Source organism: Urocampus carinirostris, chromosome 10, assembly GCF_059441175.1.
Source record: "Urocampus carinirostris isolate Australia breed hairy pipefish chromosome 10, RoL_Ucar_1.0, whole genome shotgun sequence".
Classification (NCBI taxonomy): Eukaryota; Metazoa; Chordata; class Actinopteri; order Syngnathiformes; family Syngnathidae; genus Urocampus; species Urocampus carinirostris.
In genome coordinates, this window is record NC_142358.1 from 8884951 (window position 1) to 8899341 (window position 14391).

General features: G+C 41.6%; 1 protein-coding gene and 1 non-coding gene across 2 annotated transcripts; one reads left to right on the top strand and one right to left on the bottom strand.

The window, feature by feature from the left end:
• Window positions 1-1873: 1873 nt before the first annotated feature.
• thap12b (THAP domain containing 12b) lies at window positions 1874-12852 on the bottom strand. The gene is made up of 8 exons (XM_088345816.1): window positions 12543-12852; window positions 11198-11318; window positions 10963-11070; window positions 10848-10884; window positions 9918-10636; window positions 8105-8721; window positions 6510-6801; window positions 1874-4560 (listed from the first exon to the last, which is right to left on the bottom strand). Exons 1-8 carry the CDS (start codon window positions 12629-12631, stop codon window positions 4321-4323), a joined length of 2223 nt encoding a protein of 740 aa, XP_088201942.1. The 5' UTR covers window positions 12632-12852; the 3' UTR covers window positions 1874-4320.
• A 492-nt stretch (window positions 12853-13344) lies between these two features.
• Window positions 13345-13416, top strand: trnap-agg (transfer RNA proline (anticodon AGG)). Its single transcript has one exon. It is a non-coding gene; the product is annotated as a tRNA-Pro (tRNA).
• Window positions 13417-14391: the final 975 nt, after the last annotated feature.

A 14391-nucleotide genomic window follows, 5' to 3' on the forward strand; every position in this document is an offset into this window, starting at 1 on the left:
CTTCGGGCAGTGGGCACCCTGAACTGGTTGCCAGTCAGTCGCAGGGCACACAGAGACAGACTCACTCACACCTTAAGACAATTTGGAACGGACAATTAACCTGACATGCATGTTTTTGGCAATGTGGGAGGAATCCGGAGTGCCCGGGAGGAAACCCACGCAAGCACAGGGAGAATGTGCAAACTCCACACAGGAAAGTTCCGTCTCATGACCTCAGAACTGTGCCGCACAAGCGCTAACCGCTGTGCTGCAGTGCAGCTCAAAAAGAACCCGTGACAGGCAAAATCCCTGAAGCAGAAACATTTACTTTTACAATGGTATACAATTAAATACTATACTCAATTATACATAAAAACGAACTTTTTTAATAGTCTAAATAATATATTTTAAATCTATGAACCATATGAACTTTTGTTTAAATTACGTTGCTGTCAAGAAATAGGTGGACAATGTCTAGCCAATCAGAAAGCATAAAAGAATGCTTACTAAAAATCCTTGAAGTACGGAGACAGTGAAGTGAATCGCGTTATAGCGAGGATAACCTGTATTTTGCTTTCAGGCATTAAAAACAAGTAAAATGCTAAGTTTTTTTTTGCTGTTTAACATAAGCTCACATAGCCTAGATGGTAAGGCGCCCGCTTTGAGACTGGGAGGTCGGTGGTTCGCGCCCCGGCCGAGTCACTCCTAAGACTTAAAAAGTGGTCGGCGGCGCCCTCTGTTGGCTGCGGCTGCATCGGCTCGCTACAACGGGTCAGGTGCAATCGACATTTCGTTCTGTGTACATTGTTACACAGAATGACAATACAAGGAAATTATTATTATTATTATAAATCAGGTGAAAAATTAGTAATACTAATATTTAGAAATGGTGCAGGGCTGTACAATATTGTCAATATTATAAAAGTACAGTGGAACCTCGGTTTTCAAACGCCTCTCAGTTCGGACAAATCAGTGTTCGACCAAAAAATTAGAGAAATTCTTGCTTCGGTGTTCGGTCAAAAAATCGAAGTTCGAACTCCGGTACGCTAGGGTGCGATGCTGAGCGGCGTACGGGTGTTGCAGCCCCTAATTATGCCTCCGAAGAAGGTCGGTGCAAGCAGGACAGGTTAAAAAAGACAAGTTGTTCGTCCAACTATTGCCTTTCAGAAAGACATAATAGCTAAATATGAAAGAGGTGTACGAATTTCAGATCTTGCTTATGTGAATACAGCATGGCTAAATCTACTATTAGTACGATAGTAAAGAATAAGGAGGCTGTGAAATCGAGTGATGCGGCTTAGGGAGTTAGAATAAGCAAGCAACTGCCGCAAGTTTTGGAAGAGGTTGAAAAACTTTTGATTTTTCTCTCCGCACCGTCCACCACAAAGGTAAGAAATCCTATTCAAAATCTTTGTATTTTTACACGTTCATGTTAGCGTAATCTTACATACGTAAGATTATGATAACGCTAACGCACGATTAGCTGGGTTAGCTTCATGTTTACGTTCGTGGTAAACATTCAGGGTGTTGGAACGGATTAAAACAATTTTACATTACTTTTAATGGGGAAAACAATTTCGGTGATTGAACAAATCAGTTTTCGAACAGGGTTCTGAAACAGATTATGGTCGAGAACCGAGGTTCCACTGTATAATTTTCAATATCGAAAAAAAACCAAAAATGTCTCGATCAGCTCGAGTTTTACTCTCAGGTTGTTTTTAACAATGTTAAAAACACAACTTCCATTTGAGTATACTATGCATTTACATAGAACTTTTTTTTTTAATCACAATTTTCTTCACTTGTAAACGGTCTACAACCAACCAAGTTATATGTAAAAGCACACTTTTTTGTGCCACATATCAAAATCTTCAAACTAAAAATCTCAAAGACAGGAGTTTAAGAACAGTATTTTAATATAAGAGTACGAATTGACATCGACCAAATGAGATTTATTAATAAAAAGTTGAACCATTAAGAATATGATTACCATAATCATATATTAAAATAAAAATGCGCCAGTAATAGTTACTCAGTCCAGGTTTGTTTTGTGTACTCTAGACACGAAAGCTCAGTGTCTAATTGGTCCAGCAGCGCCGTCTTGTGGTCTAGTTGTTCATGAACAATGATAAAGACATTGGATCCCATGCAAGGGGGCTATCCAAGTCACATATAAGCTTTCTGCATTTATTGATGTCAATTTCGCAATAGATGTGTGTAAACATAATAAACACAGATGAAAAAAATCTGTTTGAATATGATCAATTTCGTTTGCACAAAGATATTTACAGAATTTATGACAACAATTTATCTGCTTGCATCTTTGCTGGGAGCATTTAATAACAGGGTGTCTGACTATACAGGGAGTGCAGAATTATTAGGCAAGTTGTATTTTTGAGGATTAATTTTATTATTGAACAACAACCATGTTCTTAATGAACCCAAAAGTCTCATTAATATCAAAGCTGAATATTTTGGAAGTTGGAGTGGGGCTTTTTTAGTTTTAGCTATTTTAGGAGGATATCTGTGTGTGCAGGTGACTATTACTGTGCATAATTATTAGGCAACTTAACAAAAAACAAATGTATACCCATTTCAATTATTTATTTTCATCAGGGAAACCAATATAACAGCTCAACATTCACAAATATACATTTCTGACATTCAAAAACAAAACAAAAACAAATCAGTGACCAATATAGCCACCTTTCTTTGCAAGGACACTCAAAAGCCTGCCATCCATGGATTCTGTCAGTGCTTTGATCTGTTCACGATCAACATTGCATGCAGCAGCAACCACAGCTTCCCAGACACTGTTCAGAGAGGTGTACTGTTTTCCCTCCTTGTAAATCTCACATTTGATGAGGGACCACAGGTTCTCTATGGGGTTCAGATCAGGTGAACAAGGAGGCAATGTCATTAGTTTTTCTTCTTTTAGACCCTTTCTTGCCAGCCACGCTGTGGAGTACTTGGATGCGTGTGATGGAGCGTTGTCCTGCATGAAAATCATGTTTTTCTTGAAGGATGCAGACTTCTTCCTGTACCACTGCTTGAAGAAGGTGTCTTCCAGAAACTGGCAGTAGGACTGGGAGTTGAGCTTGAGTCCATCCTCAACCCGAAAAGGCCCCACAAGCTCATCTTTGATGATACCAGCCCATACCAGTACCCCACCTCCACCTTGCTGGCGTCTGAGGCGGACTGGAGCTCTCTGCCCTTTACCGTTCCAGCCACGGGCCCATCCATCTGGCCCATCAAGACTCACTCTCATTTCATCAGTCCATAAAACCTTAGAAAAATCCGTCTTGAGATTTTTCTTGGCCCAGTCTTGACGTTTCAGCTTGTGTGTCTTGTTCAGTGGTGGTCGTTTTTCAGCCTTTCTTACCTTGGCCATGTCTCTGAGTATTGCACACCTTGTGCTTTTGGGCACTCCAGTGATGTTGCAGCTCTGAAATATGGCAAAACTGGTGGCAAGTGGCAACTTGGCAGCTGTGCGCTTGACTTTTCTCAGTTCACGGGCAGTTATTTTGCGCCTTGGTTTTTCTACACGCTTCTTGCGATTCTGTTGACTATTTTGAATGTAACGTTTGATTGTTCGATGATCACGCTTCAGAAGCTTGGCAATTTTAAGAGTGCTGCATCCCTCTGCAAGATATCTCACTATTTTTGACTTTTCAGAGCCTGTCAAGTCCCTCTTCTGACCCATTTTGCCAAAGGAAAGGAATTTGCCTAATAATTATGCACACCTGATATAGGGTGTTGATGTCATTAGACCACACCCCTTCTCATTACAGAGATGCACATCACCTGATATGCTTAATTGGTAGTAGGCTTTCGAGCCTATACAGCTTGGAGTAAGACAACATGCATAAAGAGGATGATGTGGTCAAAATACTCATTTGCCTAATAATTCTGCACTCCCTGTAATATGAAGTCCAGGTACCGGAAGTAAATTTTTGTCCGATTTTTACGTTAAATGTGCTTTGGGTCAATAAAGATTCCGGAAACAAAAAAACATATCAGAACCAATTTGTAAAATCTCCTCTGTTAATGGAATTCATAATACAGCCATTTCCAACACACTAAACCAGAGGTGGGCAAGACTGTCCTTAGGGGTTGCACGTCCTGCATGTTTTTGGAGATTTCTCTTCTTCAAATCGGGAGATTCCAATCACCAGGATGGATGGTTAAACTGCTCCTGCTAACTTGATAACAAGCTGATAATTTCTATCACGTGAGAAACCTCCCAAAACATAAAAGACATATGGCTCTTGAGGACGTGGTTGCCTGCGTCTGCATTAAACACGTCAGATAAAAGTCCAGAACCAAGACGAAGAACGTAGTTCACTTGGAGTCGGCCTCTTCGTCAGCTTCAACCTCCATCTCAGTCTCCTCATCAGGGTAAAGTCTGCAGTACTTGTCCACCATGACATCCAGATCCGGTGTAACGTGAGCGTTGACGCTGAGGACGGCCAGGCTGCGGTTCCACAGTTTGGTGGGGACGGCGTCCAGGTAGGCCCGCAGCCTCTCGTCGGCTGCGCCTTGTCGTTCCTGAATCCGGAGCACGGGCAACGTGGAGAGCACCTAGAAAGATATATCAGTGGTCCCCAATCTTTTCTGTACTACAGACAGGTTCATTGTCTGACAATATTTTCACGGGCTGGGCCTAGAGCAGCATCAAACAGGTGTTTACTTTTTCTAAAATGATATTGAGGGTTATAATAACAACTTGTACAGTGCTGTTTAAAATAATAGCAGTGCAATGTGACTAGCCAGAATATCTTAGATGTTAGTATATTTTTATTGTTACATGCCAAACAAGTAACCAGTAGGTGCAGTAGATTCTCAGAAAACAAACAAGACCCAGGATTCATAATAGGCACGCTATGAAGTTGTGCAATTGGCAAATAGTTCAAAGGGGTGTTTCAAAAAATAGCAGTGTCTGCTGTTGACTGTACAAACTCAAAACAATTTTGTATTTTAAAAAAAGGGTAGGACTTGGCAATATTTAGTCGCATGACCATTTCATCGGATCAAGATTGATTTTTGTCTCTTCTCGTATGAATAAAATATAAAATTAAAAAATGATCAAAAGCGAAAAGATGATAAGAGTCAATGAAATGCCTCGTCAATGTTACTGCTGCTGGATCTCAGTGCTGCCTTTGATACTGTGGACCACAACATATTACTTGTTCGTTTGAAAAAATGCATCAGTATTTTAGGAACCGTACTCATGTGGTTTAGGTCCTACAGGACAGGACGCAATGTGTTAACTATGGAAATCTGACCTCTAAACATTCTAAAGTCCCCTGTTGCGTTCCACAGGGCTTTGTTCTAGTCCTCCTCTTTAGTATGTATATGCTTCCGCTCGGTGATATTATCCGCAAGTATGATATTAGTTTCCATTGTCATCCAGATGTCACTCAACTATATCTGCCACTGGAGACAACTGGTCAGTCAAGTTGAAAAAATCTGGAGGCCTGCCTTACAAAGATTCAAAGATGGATGTCACTTAATTTTTTGTGCCTTAACCCAGAAAAAAACTGAAATGTTGATTGTTAGTCCAGCTCATTGTCGTGATTTGTTCTCAATGCACTGAACCTAGACAAAGGTAATATCACCTATAGTGACTCGGTCAAAAATCCAGGTGTTATATTTGATCCTAATCTGTCGTTTCAGTTACACGTGAAAAATATTACTAATACAGGGAGAGCATGCAAACGCTTAACAAGGAGACCGGTAGCACAAATTGAACCTGGACCCTCTGAGGTGTGAGGTGAACCTGCGAATAGCAACACTCTTTGGTTGCTATCTTAACGTTAACACGCAAAGTCACGTCGATCAGCGTGCCAAGTCATCAAAAATACAAACTCACCAAACGAACTGACCCCACAAAAAGATTGCTGTTATTATGTGGTCTGTGTCATGTTCTTGACTTAAGGTTCCAAACGTTTTTAATGGCATCATTTTGTTTGCCATCATTATTGCATGACATAGTTGACCACTCTCCACGCTGATTGGCTATAAGCGCAATAGTTTAGAAGGATACATTCTTCACTGTATCTTCGGCAAACGGAAAACCTTGTTTCCAACGTGACAGCTGGTCCCCCCAACAGGCAACTGCGTCTAGCTGTGCCAACAACACCGTTTTTTATATAAATGTACTACCTCAAAGCCCCAGTTCCAGTTTAGTCTGAAATGTATCAGTGTCATTAAATCAACAATATGGTATTGTATCGCCGATTGCAAAGTCTTTACGGAGCACACAAGATTCTGAACTGAATGAACAGAAAAACATTGTGGGAAGAAATTGGGTCATTCTGAACTGAAAGGAAAGGCACTAGTTGGTCTGAAATACATAAACATAAGGAATCACTTATTCAAACAATGCTGTGCAATTGTGAGCAACCTTCCTTATCCCTACCGGTCTGTCACATAGGATTTTCAGTCGCACGTTCAAATTTCTGGTCAATTTGGTGTTTTAGAGTCGCCTTGTAATTCGGAAAATACAGTGATATTATTATCATCATTACCTTGAGGAAAGAGTTGACGTTGGGGAAGAACTTGATGTCCGGCAGCTGCAGAGTCTCATGAATGGTAGTGGGCAGGCGGACCTCCTTTCCGCGGTGCTTCCACTTGATCCGCCAGCAATGGAGCTCGGCAGCAAGAGTGTCAGGGCTGGGGAGGTCGGCACTGTACACGTCGGCTGAGCTTTCCTCGCTGGTGTTGAACTTCATCTGGCCCATAATCGCGGGCACCAGAGAAAGGCACTTGAGCACTTTGAGGTTAACTTCGGAAAACATCTCCTCCACCTCCTGCATTACACTGTGAATGACAGCAAATAATAAAAAACTCCAACCCAACTCAGGCACACGGGAATTAAAGCCCGACCCAGCCTTGGCCCGACCAATTAACTTGATTTGCAGGACCGAGCACGAACCTAAGCTGAACTTTTATGTCCAATTTGTGAGGAAGGAAAAGATGGGATTTATGATAACAAATTAAAGCCTGTCTTTTGTCACGTAATATGAGCTAAAGAAGACTGTATGAACATATACATCATTTATATTTATGTGTCTGCAGAGGTTACCTAAGGGGTCAACAAACTACGGCCTGCATGCTGTAACAGGTCGCAAGACAACACTAAAAAAGCATGAAAAAAAAGGGATGCTTCTTATCAAACAATGACCTGAAGTTAAAAATATGTCCAGTGGATGTCACAAAAGGCACCTCCAACTCGAAGCCTCCTAACTGTAGCAGTATAGGCTGACTACCATTTAGCTAACAGAGAACATTTGGGGAAACACACATCCCAACGTTAATTTATTCAAAATAGAAGACTTTGTTGAAGGACAGACAATTGCTCTCACTTGGATTTTTTTAGCCTGTTTGCATTTGTGTACCTCTATAAAATCTATATTTTTTTTATTGTGCCTATGGCCAACATTTAAATGACTGCATTTTTTCCTCGATTTAGTGATTAAAAAAGGGAAACAGATAGATATTAAAGTTTTTATTTGCAAATTAGTATATATATATATTTTGAATATTTTGTGTTTCAAAACCAAATGTACAAAAGTGTCCCTTAGATAAATAGAATAGACGTGTACAACTCGGCAGGTAAATACAAATAAGAAAACATGATTTGGCCGGTTATCCATTTTCCTCATGTAAACCCAAAGTGTTGGATATAAGACTAAAATAAAATAAAAGTTAAACACATCAATCACCTATTTTTTTTCTCCGACCCTGTGCAAATGTTTTCAAACAAATGCAACCCGCAACTTAGTTTGTTGACCCCTGGGTTACAATTACCAACAATCCTCCACCGTTGACGGATTTTTTTTTTTTAAAAGATTTGCAAAATAATTTTAAGGCCGCCTGTCATTTTGAAGGGTCGAAAATTGAGCCATATCCCACAGCAGCAGTACTTCCTTTAAAATCCAGTGAGACACATTCAGAGCGAGAGAGACAGAGAAAGAAAGAAGAACAATGACTTGTGGATAATCATTAAAAAAAAAATAAAGGCAGCAAGAGTGAAAAGCCTGGCCTCACCTGAAAATAGTGATTGATATTTTATGCCCGACTCGGGCCTAAATTAAGGTTGGGCTCAGGCTTAAGATCTTACCTGTGGATGACAGGCAGTGTGACGTATTCGCGGTAGTAAGCCTCCGGGTGCACCTCGCCCATGTCGGCGGCACGCTGTCTTTGAATGAAAAGCCGGGGCACGCGGACAGGGATCTCCATGGTGGCTGCCATGTTGGTAGCTTCTTCGAACCAGAACTCGTGGTACACGTCAATGTTGTCGTTCACCTCTACCAGTGAGTGCACTACAGCAGTAAGACTGTTGGCGGCACCGAAAGCGTCCGGCGTCTCGCCTTGAAGGTTCCGTCCGAATGCTCGTGTAAAGGTAAGAACACTCTTCATGACCACGGCGGTCATCACCATCTCAAAGTCAGCTAGCGTCTCCGCCAGGGAGTAGGCATCGGAGACTGCTGTGGAGTCGAAAATGGCGTCCCCATTTTGGTGAATGGCGTCCAAGCAGGCTATCAACACCGGTAGTGCATCTACAAGCACATCGAAAACGTTGTGGCGTTCAGTCCAGCCATCGGCAAGGGCCAGGTGGAGCGCTGACGCTTTCTCCTCATTCTTTTGGTAGTGGGCCAAGACGCATTGGTCCAGCAGAGCTCGCGCCGGCGTCTTTCTGAAGAAAACGGCCAACCGGCGCAGAGTCTCCATGAGCACCTGCCAGGCATGAAAACGTTTCAGGGGTTAAAAAGTTGAGAAAAGTGTGGAGGAAATATTTTCCGGTACACTGCAAAAGCCATCAAAATATTGAGGTCTGTCGACCTACACTGTTCAAGTAATCTGCAGGAGGCACCGCATACCCCTTTTGTGGGGACAGTATTCCAAAAAAACCAAGACTAGGAATTATTACTAGTGATGGGCAGTTTCAAAGCTTGGGTCAAGTAAAGGTGGATGTTGAAAATGAAGCCTCATTTTTGTGCCAGGCTCGTCGAGGGGAAACGGTCACATGACCAGCCTCGTTCCATGACTTGCATTTGTTGGCGTGTCAAAAAGGTACATAACGGGCTGAATCTGATGCGATCGTGTGGCGAGTTGAGGCCGACAGAAACGGAGAGTAAAAGAGAGCGAGTGAGAAAGGTTGACAGAAATACTGAATTTTTCAGAGAGATCGTGAAAAGTATTGTTTTGCGATTTAGTTAGATTTAAGTCAGTTAGTTTGTCAGTCAGAGACAGTTCATCTATTTATAGTCAGACATATTGAAGTCTCAGTCAGCAACTAGTTCATTTATTTGTCAGGTTAGATGCTAGTTTTGTGTGAGGACAGAGTAGATATTAGTGTAGCATCAAAAACATCCATGGATAATCAATGTTTGGATATACAGTACATGTTAAAAAGAATAAGGTTTTGTTGTTGTATCACAGGTGAAGTGTCAGAAACATTTTGAATGTCACAATTTTTTGTTATTAATTCACCATAGAGAAAAAAAAAAAATATATATATATATATATATATATATATATATATATATATATATATATATATGTATAAATACATATATTACTTCTAATACTACAACCGCGTGATACTTATTAAATGTTGTTTTATGTTTATTGTGTGGAAGTAGACTGGTACATGGCTGAATTAATATTAAAAGGCAGCAAGATCACCTGATTTACTGGAGCCATAGTGAAGCTTAATATTCCTTTATCTAATGACTTACAAAAAATGTTCTTTGTTCCCTTACATCCTCAGTTCTATGTAAGAGTGTTTAAAGGCTGGAGAAATATTGCTAAAGAGAAAATAATTAAGTCCCATTGCATTGCTGTTTTCTAAAACAAAACTAAGTAAAAGTGGTTTGTGAAATGATATGCGTGAATTAATGTCTTTATTGAATCGTTATTGAATGACTGACCTGCACATTGGGGAAGGGCAGGCTGTTGGCCAGGTGGATGTTGAGCGCCATGCGCGAGCAAGGCATGTAGAGGGCCAGCGGGTACTTCTCCATCAAAAGCACAGCAACTGCCTTCATCTTGGTGGCCGACGCCCCGGTCACCTTGTGCGCTTGCCCGCGGCAATCCTCCATGACCAGCCCCCAGCGCTCCGTCAGTTGCGCTTCTAAGCGCTCCACCAGTGCTAATTCGTCGCCATCAAATGGCACAAAATCCAGAAACTCCTCACGCAGGACATTGTTCTGGTTTACAAAACGCAGGAAAAGCGGCAGGTGCTTCTCGCCTCCGAAGTCCACCAGGTCGTCGGTAACCAGCGAGAAGAATCGACCCTCCCGGGCCTCCATCAGCACTTCCTCCCTCACCGTGTTCTCACAAACATCCAGGAGCTGATTGAGCTGCGCCGAGGAGAGGAACTCACCGTTGACCGGCACAAATTCGAAAGGTTTTCTCAGGGCTTGGTCGCCAGCGTTCATGCGATACTCTAGCAGCGCCTGGAAGTTGTTGGACATGTCGCCGTTCAGGCCTTTGAAGGTCTCCAGGGGGATGCGCTGCTTGGCTAGCATCAGGAGCACCTCGAACAGGCAGCGCAGGTAATCACGAATCTGCTTCTCTTCGGCCGAAATCTGCGGTTCCTCTGGGATTGGATCTCCGTCTGTTTTTGATTTCTCAGCCGAGGCCGCCACTAAAGGGTCGAACAAAATTACAAAGGAGTTATTCACCGTAATATTCATGATGGACTGATCTAGCCCACTGGATTGGTATTAACTCCGATCCACACAATATACTGTATTGGTCAGACCATCGCTCGCTCCAGATTATAAATTGCACCAGCCAAAAAAACGCAATATTAAGAAGGAAAACATAAATGATCAGTTAATAACTAAATTACTTACATCTCCTTTCCCTGATCCTTTGCAAATCCTCCTCCGTCTGAAACAAAAAGCAACATCACATAAATAGATAATAAAAATTTTCAAAAATTCAACTGAAAAACACCTTCCGCCTTACAAGTTCTTTGATCTGCTTGCGGTGTTTGACGTGAGGATTGGTCAAGTGGCTGGTCAGATCGAAGATGGTGGGAATGGCCGTATCCTTCAGCACAGTCCTGTAGGGGCTCTGAAAACACAAACAACTTGGAGACTTTTTCACTAATATTTGTTAGTGTGACAAAATGTCATCGCAAAGTGCAAGTTGTCTGTTTGGACAATGAATACGTGGGTGTGTGTAATCGCCGAGCACTCACAGTTTTGTATACCAGCTCGGGGTCAAAATGGTTGGCGCACAATCTGTAGTGCTTGTTCAGCTGGTCGGCAGTTTTGGCCTCCAGGTCAGCTCTACGGCAATTTTCGACCCAGATACGACATCTGCAAAAAACACACTTTGTAGACGGCATTCCTGTTGTGGTTTGTATCGGACACCCCTGGACATTGAAGATGTTTTTCTAATGATTGTCATGCTAATTGGAGTAATGCATGTCACGTGTTGACAAGGACTTCTATGCGACGGCTGATAAAAATGGCAAATGAGCTCAGAGTCGCGTTTAGGGGGTTCTGCTCCAAGGTCAAGTTGCTATGTTGGATAGACTTCAGCATTTCAGCTACTGCTTGTGTTTGTTGTTGCTAATTAAACATTACTTGACATGGTAACTATGTTTTGTTTATTGGGATGAGAGGGATTTTTAAGGGTTATTGTTCTATCTTCGTTATTCATTATATGTTTTGTTTATTGGTGCTAAAGGGGGTTTACTTCATAGTTGATCCCTTACCAAGGTTTTTTTTTCTCCTGCTGTTTTATATAGTTTTTCCTCTCCTCAACGTAGGTTTGAGGTCACGGTATAACTACCACAATTGTGTGCATTGCTTTGAGTATCTTTGTTACGAGGGCTTTACAAAGAAGGCTGCCATTTCTTTAATGTAGAATATGCATCAACAAAAGACCGATCCAACTCAATGTTTCATTTCTTTAATGTATAATATGCATCAACAAAAGACCGATCCAACTCAATGTTTCATATCTGGGAAACTTACGCCATCTCAACAGTTTAATCATTTGTTTGTACCACACTTTTCAGACACAGAAATTCAACTGAATGGTTTAAAAAACGTGACTTTACTTTTAAAAGTGCCGCGAGATTCACCGATAATAACCCGATGGCGAGTTTGTTTGACTTATTTGTAACTGCAATACTAGTTTAGTTACTTACTTTTGATATTGTTTCAAATTCAAATTGTGGTAATCAATTGTCACCGGGAAACGTGCTTATCAGTTGTAAAGGGATTACCCAGTGTTTAGATTGTGTAAAGCTAAACTACAAAGCCCTTTGAGAATGTTTGTGATGAAAGGCTATACACATGACTTATTAACGTTTCAGATCAAAAGTTTTGGTAATGTGGCCTGTGTAGTCGTTTGGGACATTTTGTGATAAAGTACGATACAAATAAACGTGACTAGACTTTGTTAAAAAAATGTCAACATTGAAACGCTTGGAGCGTGCGCAGTGTTTACACGCCTCCTAAGTGTTCATTTCGAATCATGCGCCTACTTACTGATATGAAAGGAAGTAAATGTACACAATTTAAATATCTTACCTCTCCGGGTCTCTCGGAAAGCGAAAAAAAGCCAAGTCCGACTGCGTACTTTTACGCGTACAGTTCGGGGCCGCGCAAAAATTCGGCATGTTTCAAGCTAACTCGTTAGCTAGCTTAGCTACTACAAACTACCACTTCTGTTTACCTCACCAACTCTAAAAATATGTAACCTGGAAACTCTTTGTGAGGGGGATACTGTTTATTAGCGACTTAAATGTTTAAAAAGAGCCATTTAATGATTGTTGAATTTCACGGGGCGCCGGCCGGACTGTAACCAAATCCTTTCGCTAGACGAATTTCCAATGGCGGCTGTTGATTGGACGGAGACGTACTATGAGCGGTGGTAATTGGTTGATTTTATTGTATAGTGACCAATCATGAATGGTTTTGTGTTTGTACGTCATATGACGTAGATGTGCTTTCTCAGTGCTGCTGCCGAACGGAAAAGGAAACAAGTGCTATTAGATGCTGTAACGTAGATCATGACAGTTCTTCTTGCTCTGTCCACTCCACGCATACAAGGCTTTAGGGCTAGGACCTTAGCTTAGCCTTTTGGCTGAGAGTAAGTGTCCCGGCTCCTAGGCTTTGTAGCATATAATGAACTGACCGATAACGGATAATGGATAATGAATAACGAAGATAGATCAATAACCCTTAAAAACCCCCCTCTTCTTTGTAGATACATGTTATCCGTTTCAAGAAAGTTCTGAACAGTGAACAACATTGACACACTGAGTACAAGAATTGACCCGTCGTGGGAATTTCTCTGTTTTTACTATAATGGACTGCCCATGACTGGTATGGCTCGTTGGTCTAGGGGTATGATTCTCGCTTAGGGTGCGAGAGGTCCCGGGTTCAAATCCCGGACGAGCCCAGTGTTTTGTTACCATTGTGCTTTGCTAACCAAATGTTTAAAAAAAAGAAGAGATGTGAAGTAAGGGATATCAGTTGTCATGTCTCGGAGTATAAAGGGCGAACATTGGAATAACCGCAGGCTACTTGATGATGGCCTCATTCTGTGTAATCAGCAATTTCATCTTAATGCTGGATTACCTGAGCTTTACAGATATTGTTTCATCAACGTATTATCCGCACGAATCACTCATCTTTGCCTCGTACAGTTGCACTAAGCATTTTAATGATCCTTAACACACGTTTATAATCTATGACAATTTCGTCAATCTTTGAGAATTGTGAACAGATGTCCTCTGGTTACAATTTTTCTTATAAGCTTAACATTGTGTGAACATCCTTTGCTATCCAGATGAACTTTACTCTTTTAGGGCAACGTTTATGAACAATGATGAAAGGTATTAGACTTGCAATAAGTAACCAAACACCAGATTTATTTAAAAAACAAAAAAAAAACACAGTATTGTATAATTATCAAAAAACAGAAACACAGATAGCTAACAATATCCATCCATCTATTATTTGCACCGCTTATCCTCACTAGGGTCGCGGGGGTGCTGGAGCCCATCCCAGCTATCTTTGGCCAGTGGGCAGGGGACACGCTGAACTGGTTGCCAGCCAGTCACAGGGCACAGAGACAGACAACTCACTCGCTCATTCACACCTAGAGACAATTTGGACCTGCCAATAAAGCTTACATGCATGTTTTTGGAACGTGGGAGGAAAGCAGGGTGCCCAGAGGAAAACCCCGCAAGCATGGGGAGAACATGCAAACTCCACACAGGAAGGTTTGATCCTCAGAATTGTGCTGCACACGCGCTAACCAGTGCGATGCCGTGCTGCCCTACCCAACAATAATTACCCGAAATTGTGTCATAATATCACACAGCTAGCAATCATACATTACCCTGGTACATATTTCTGTCTGTGAATCATG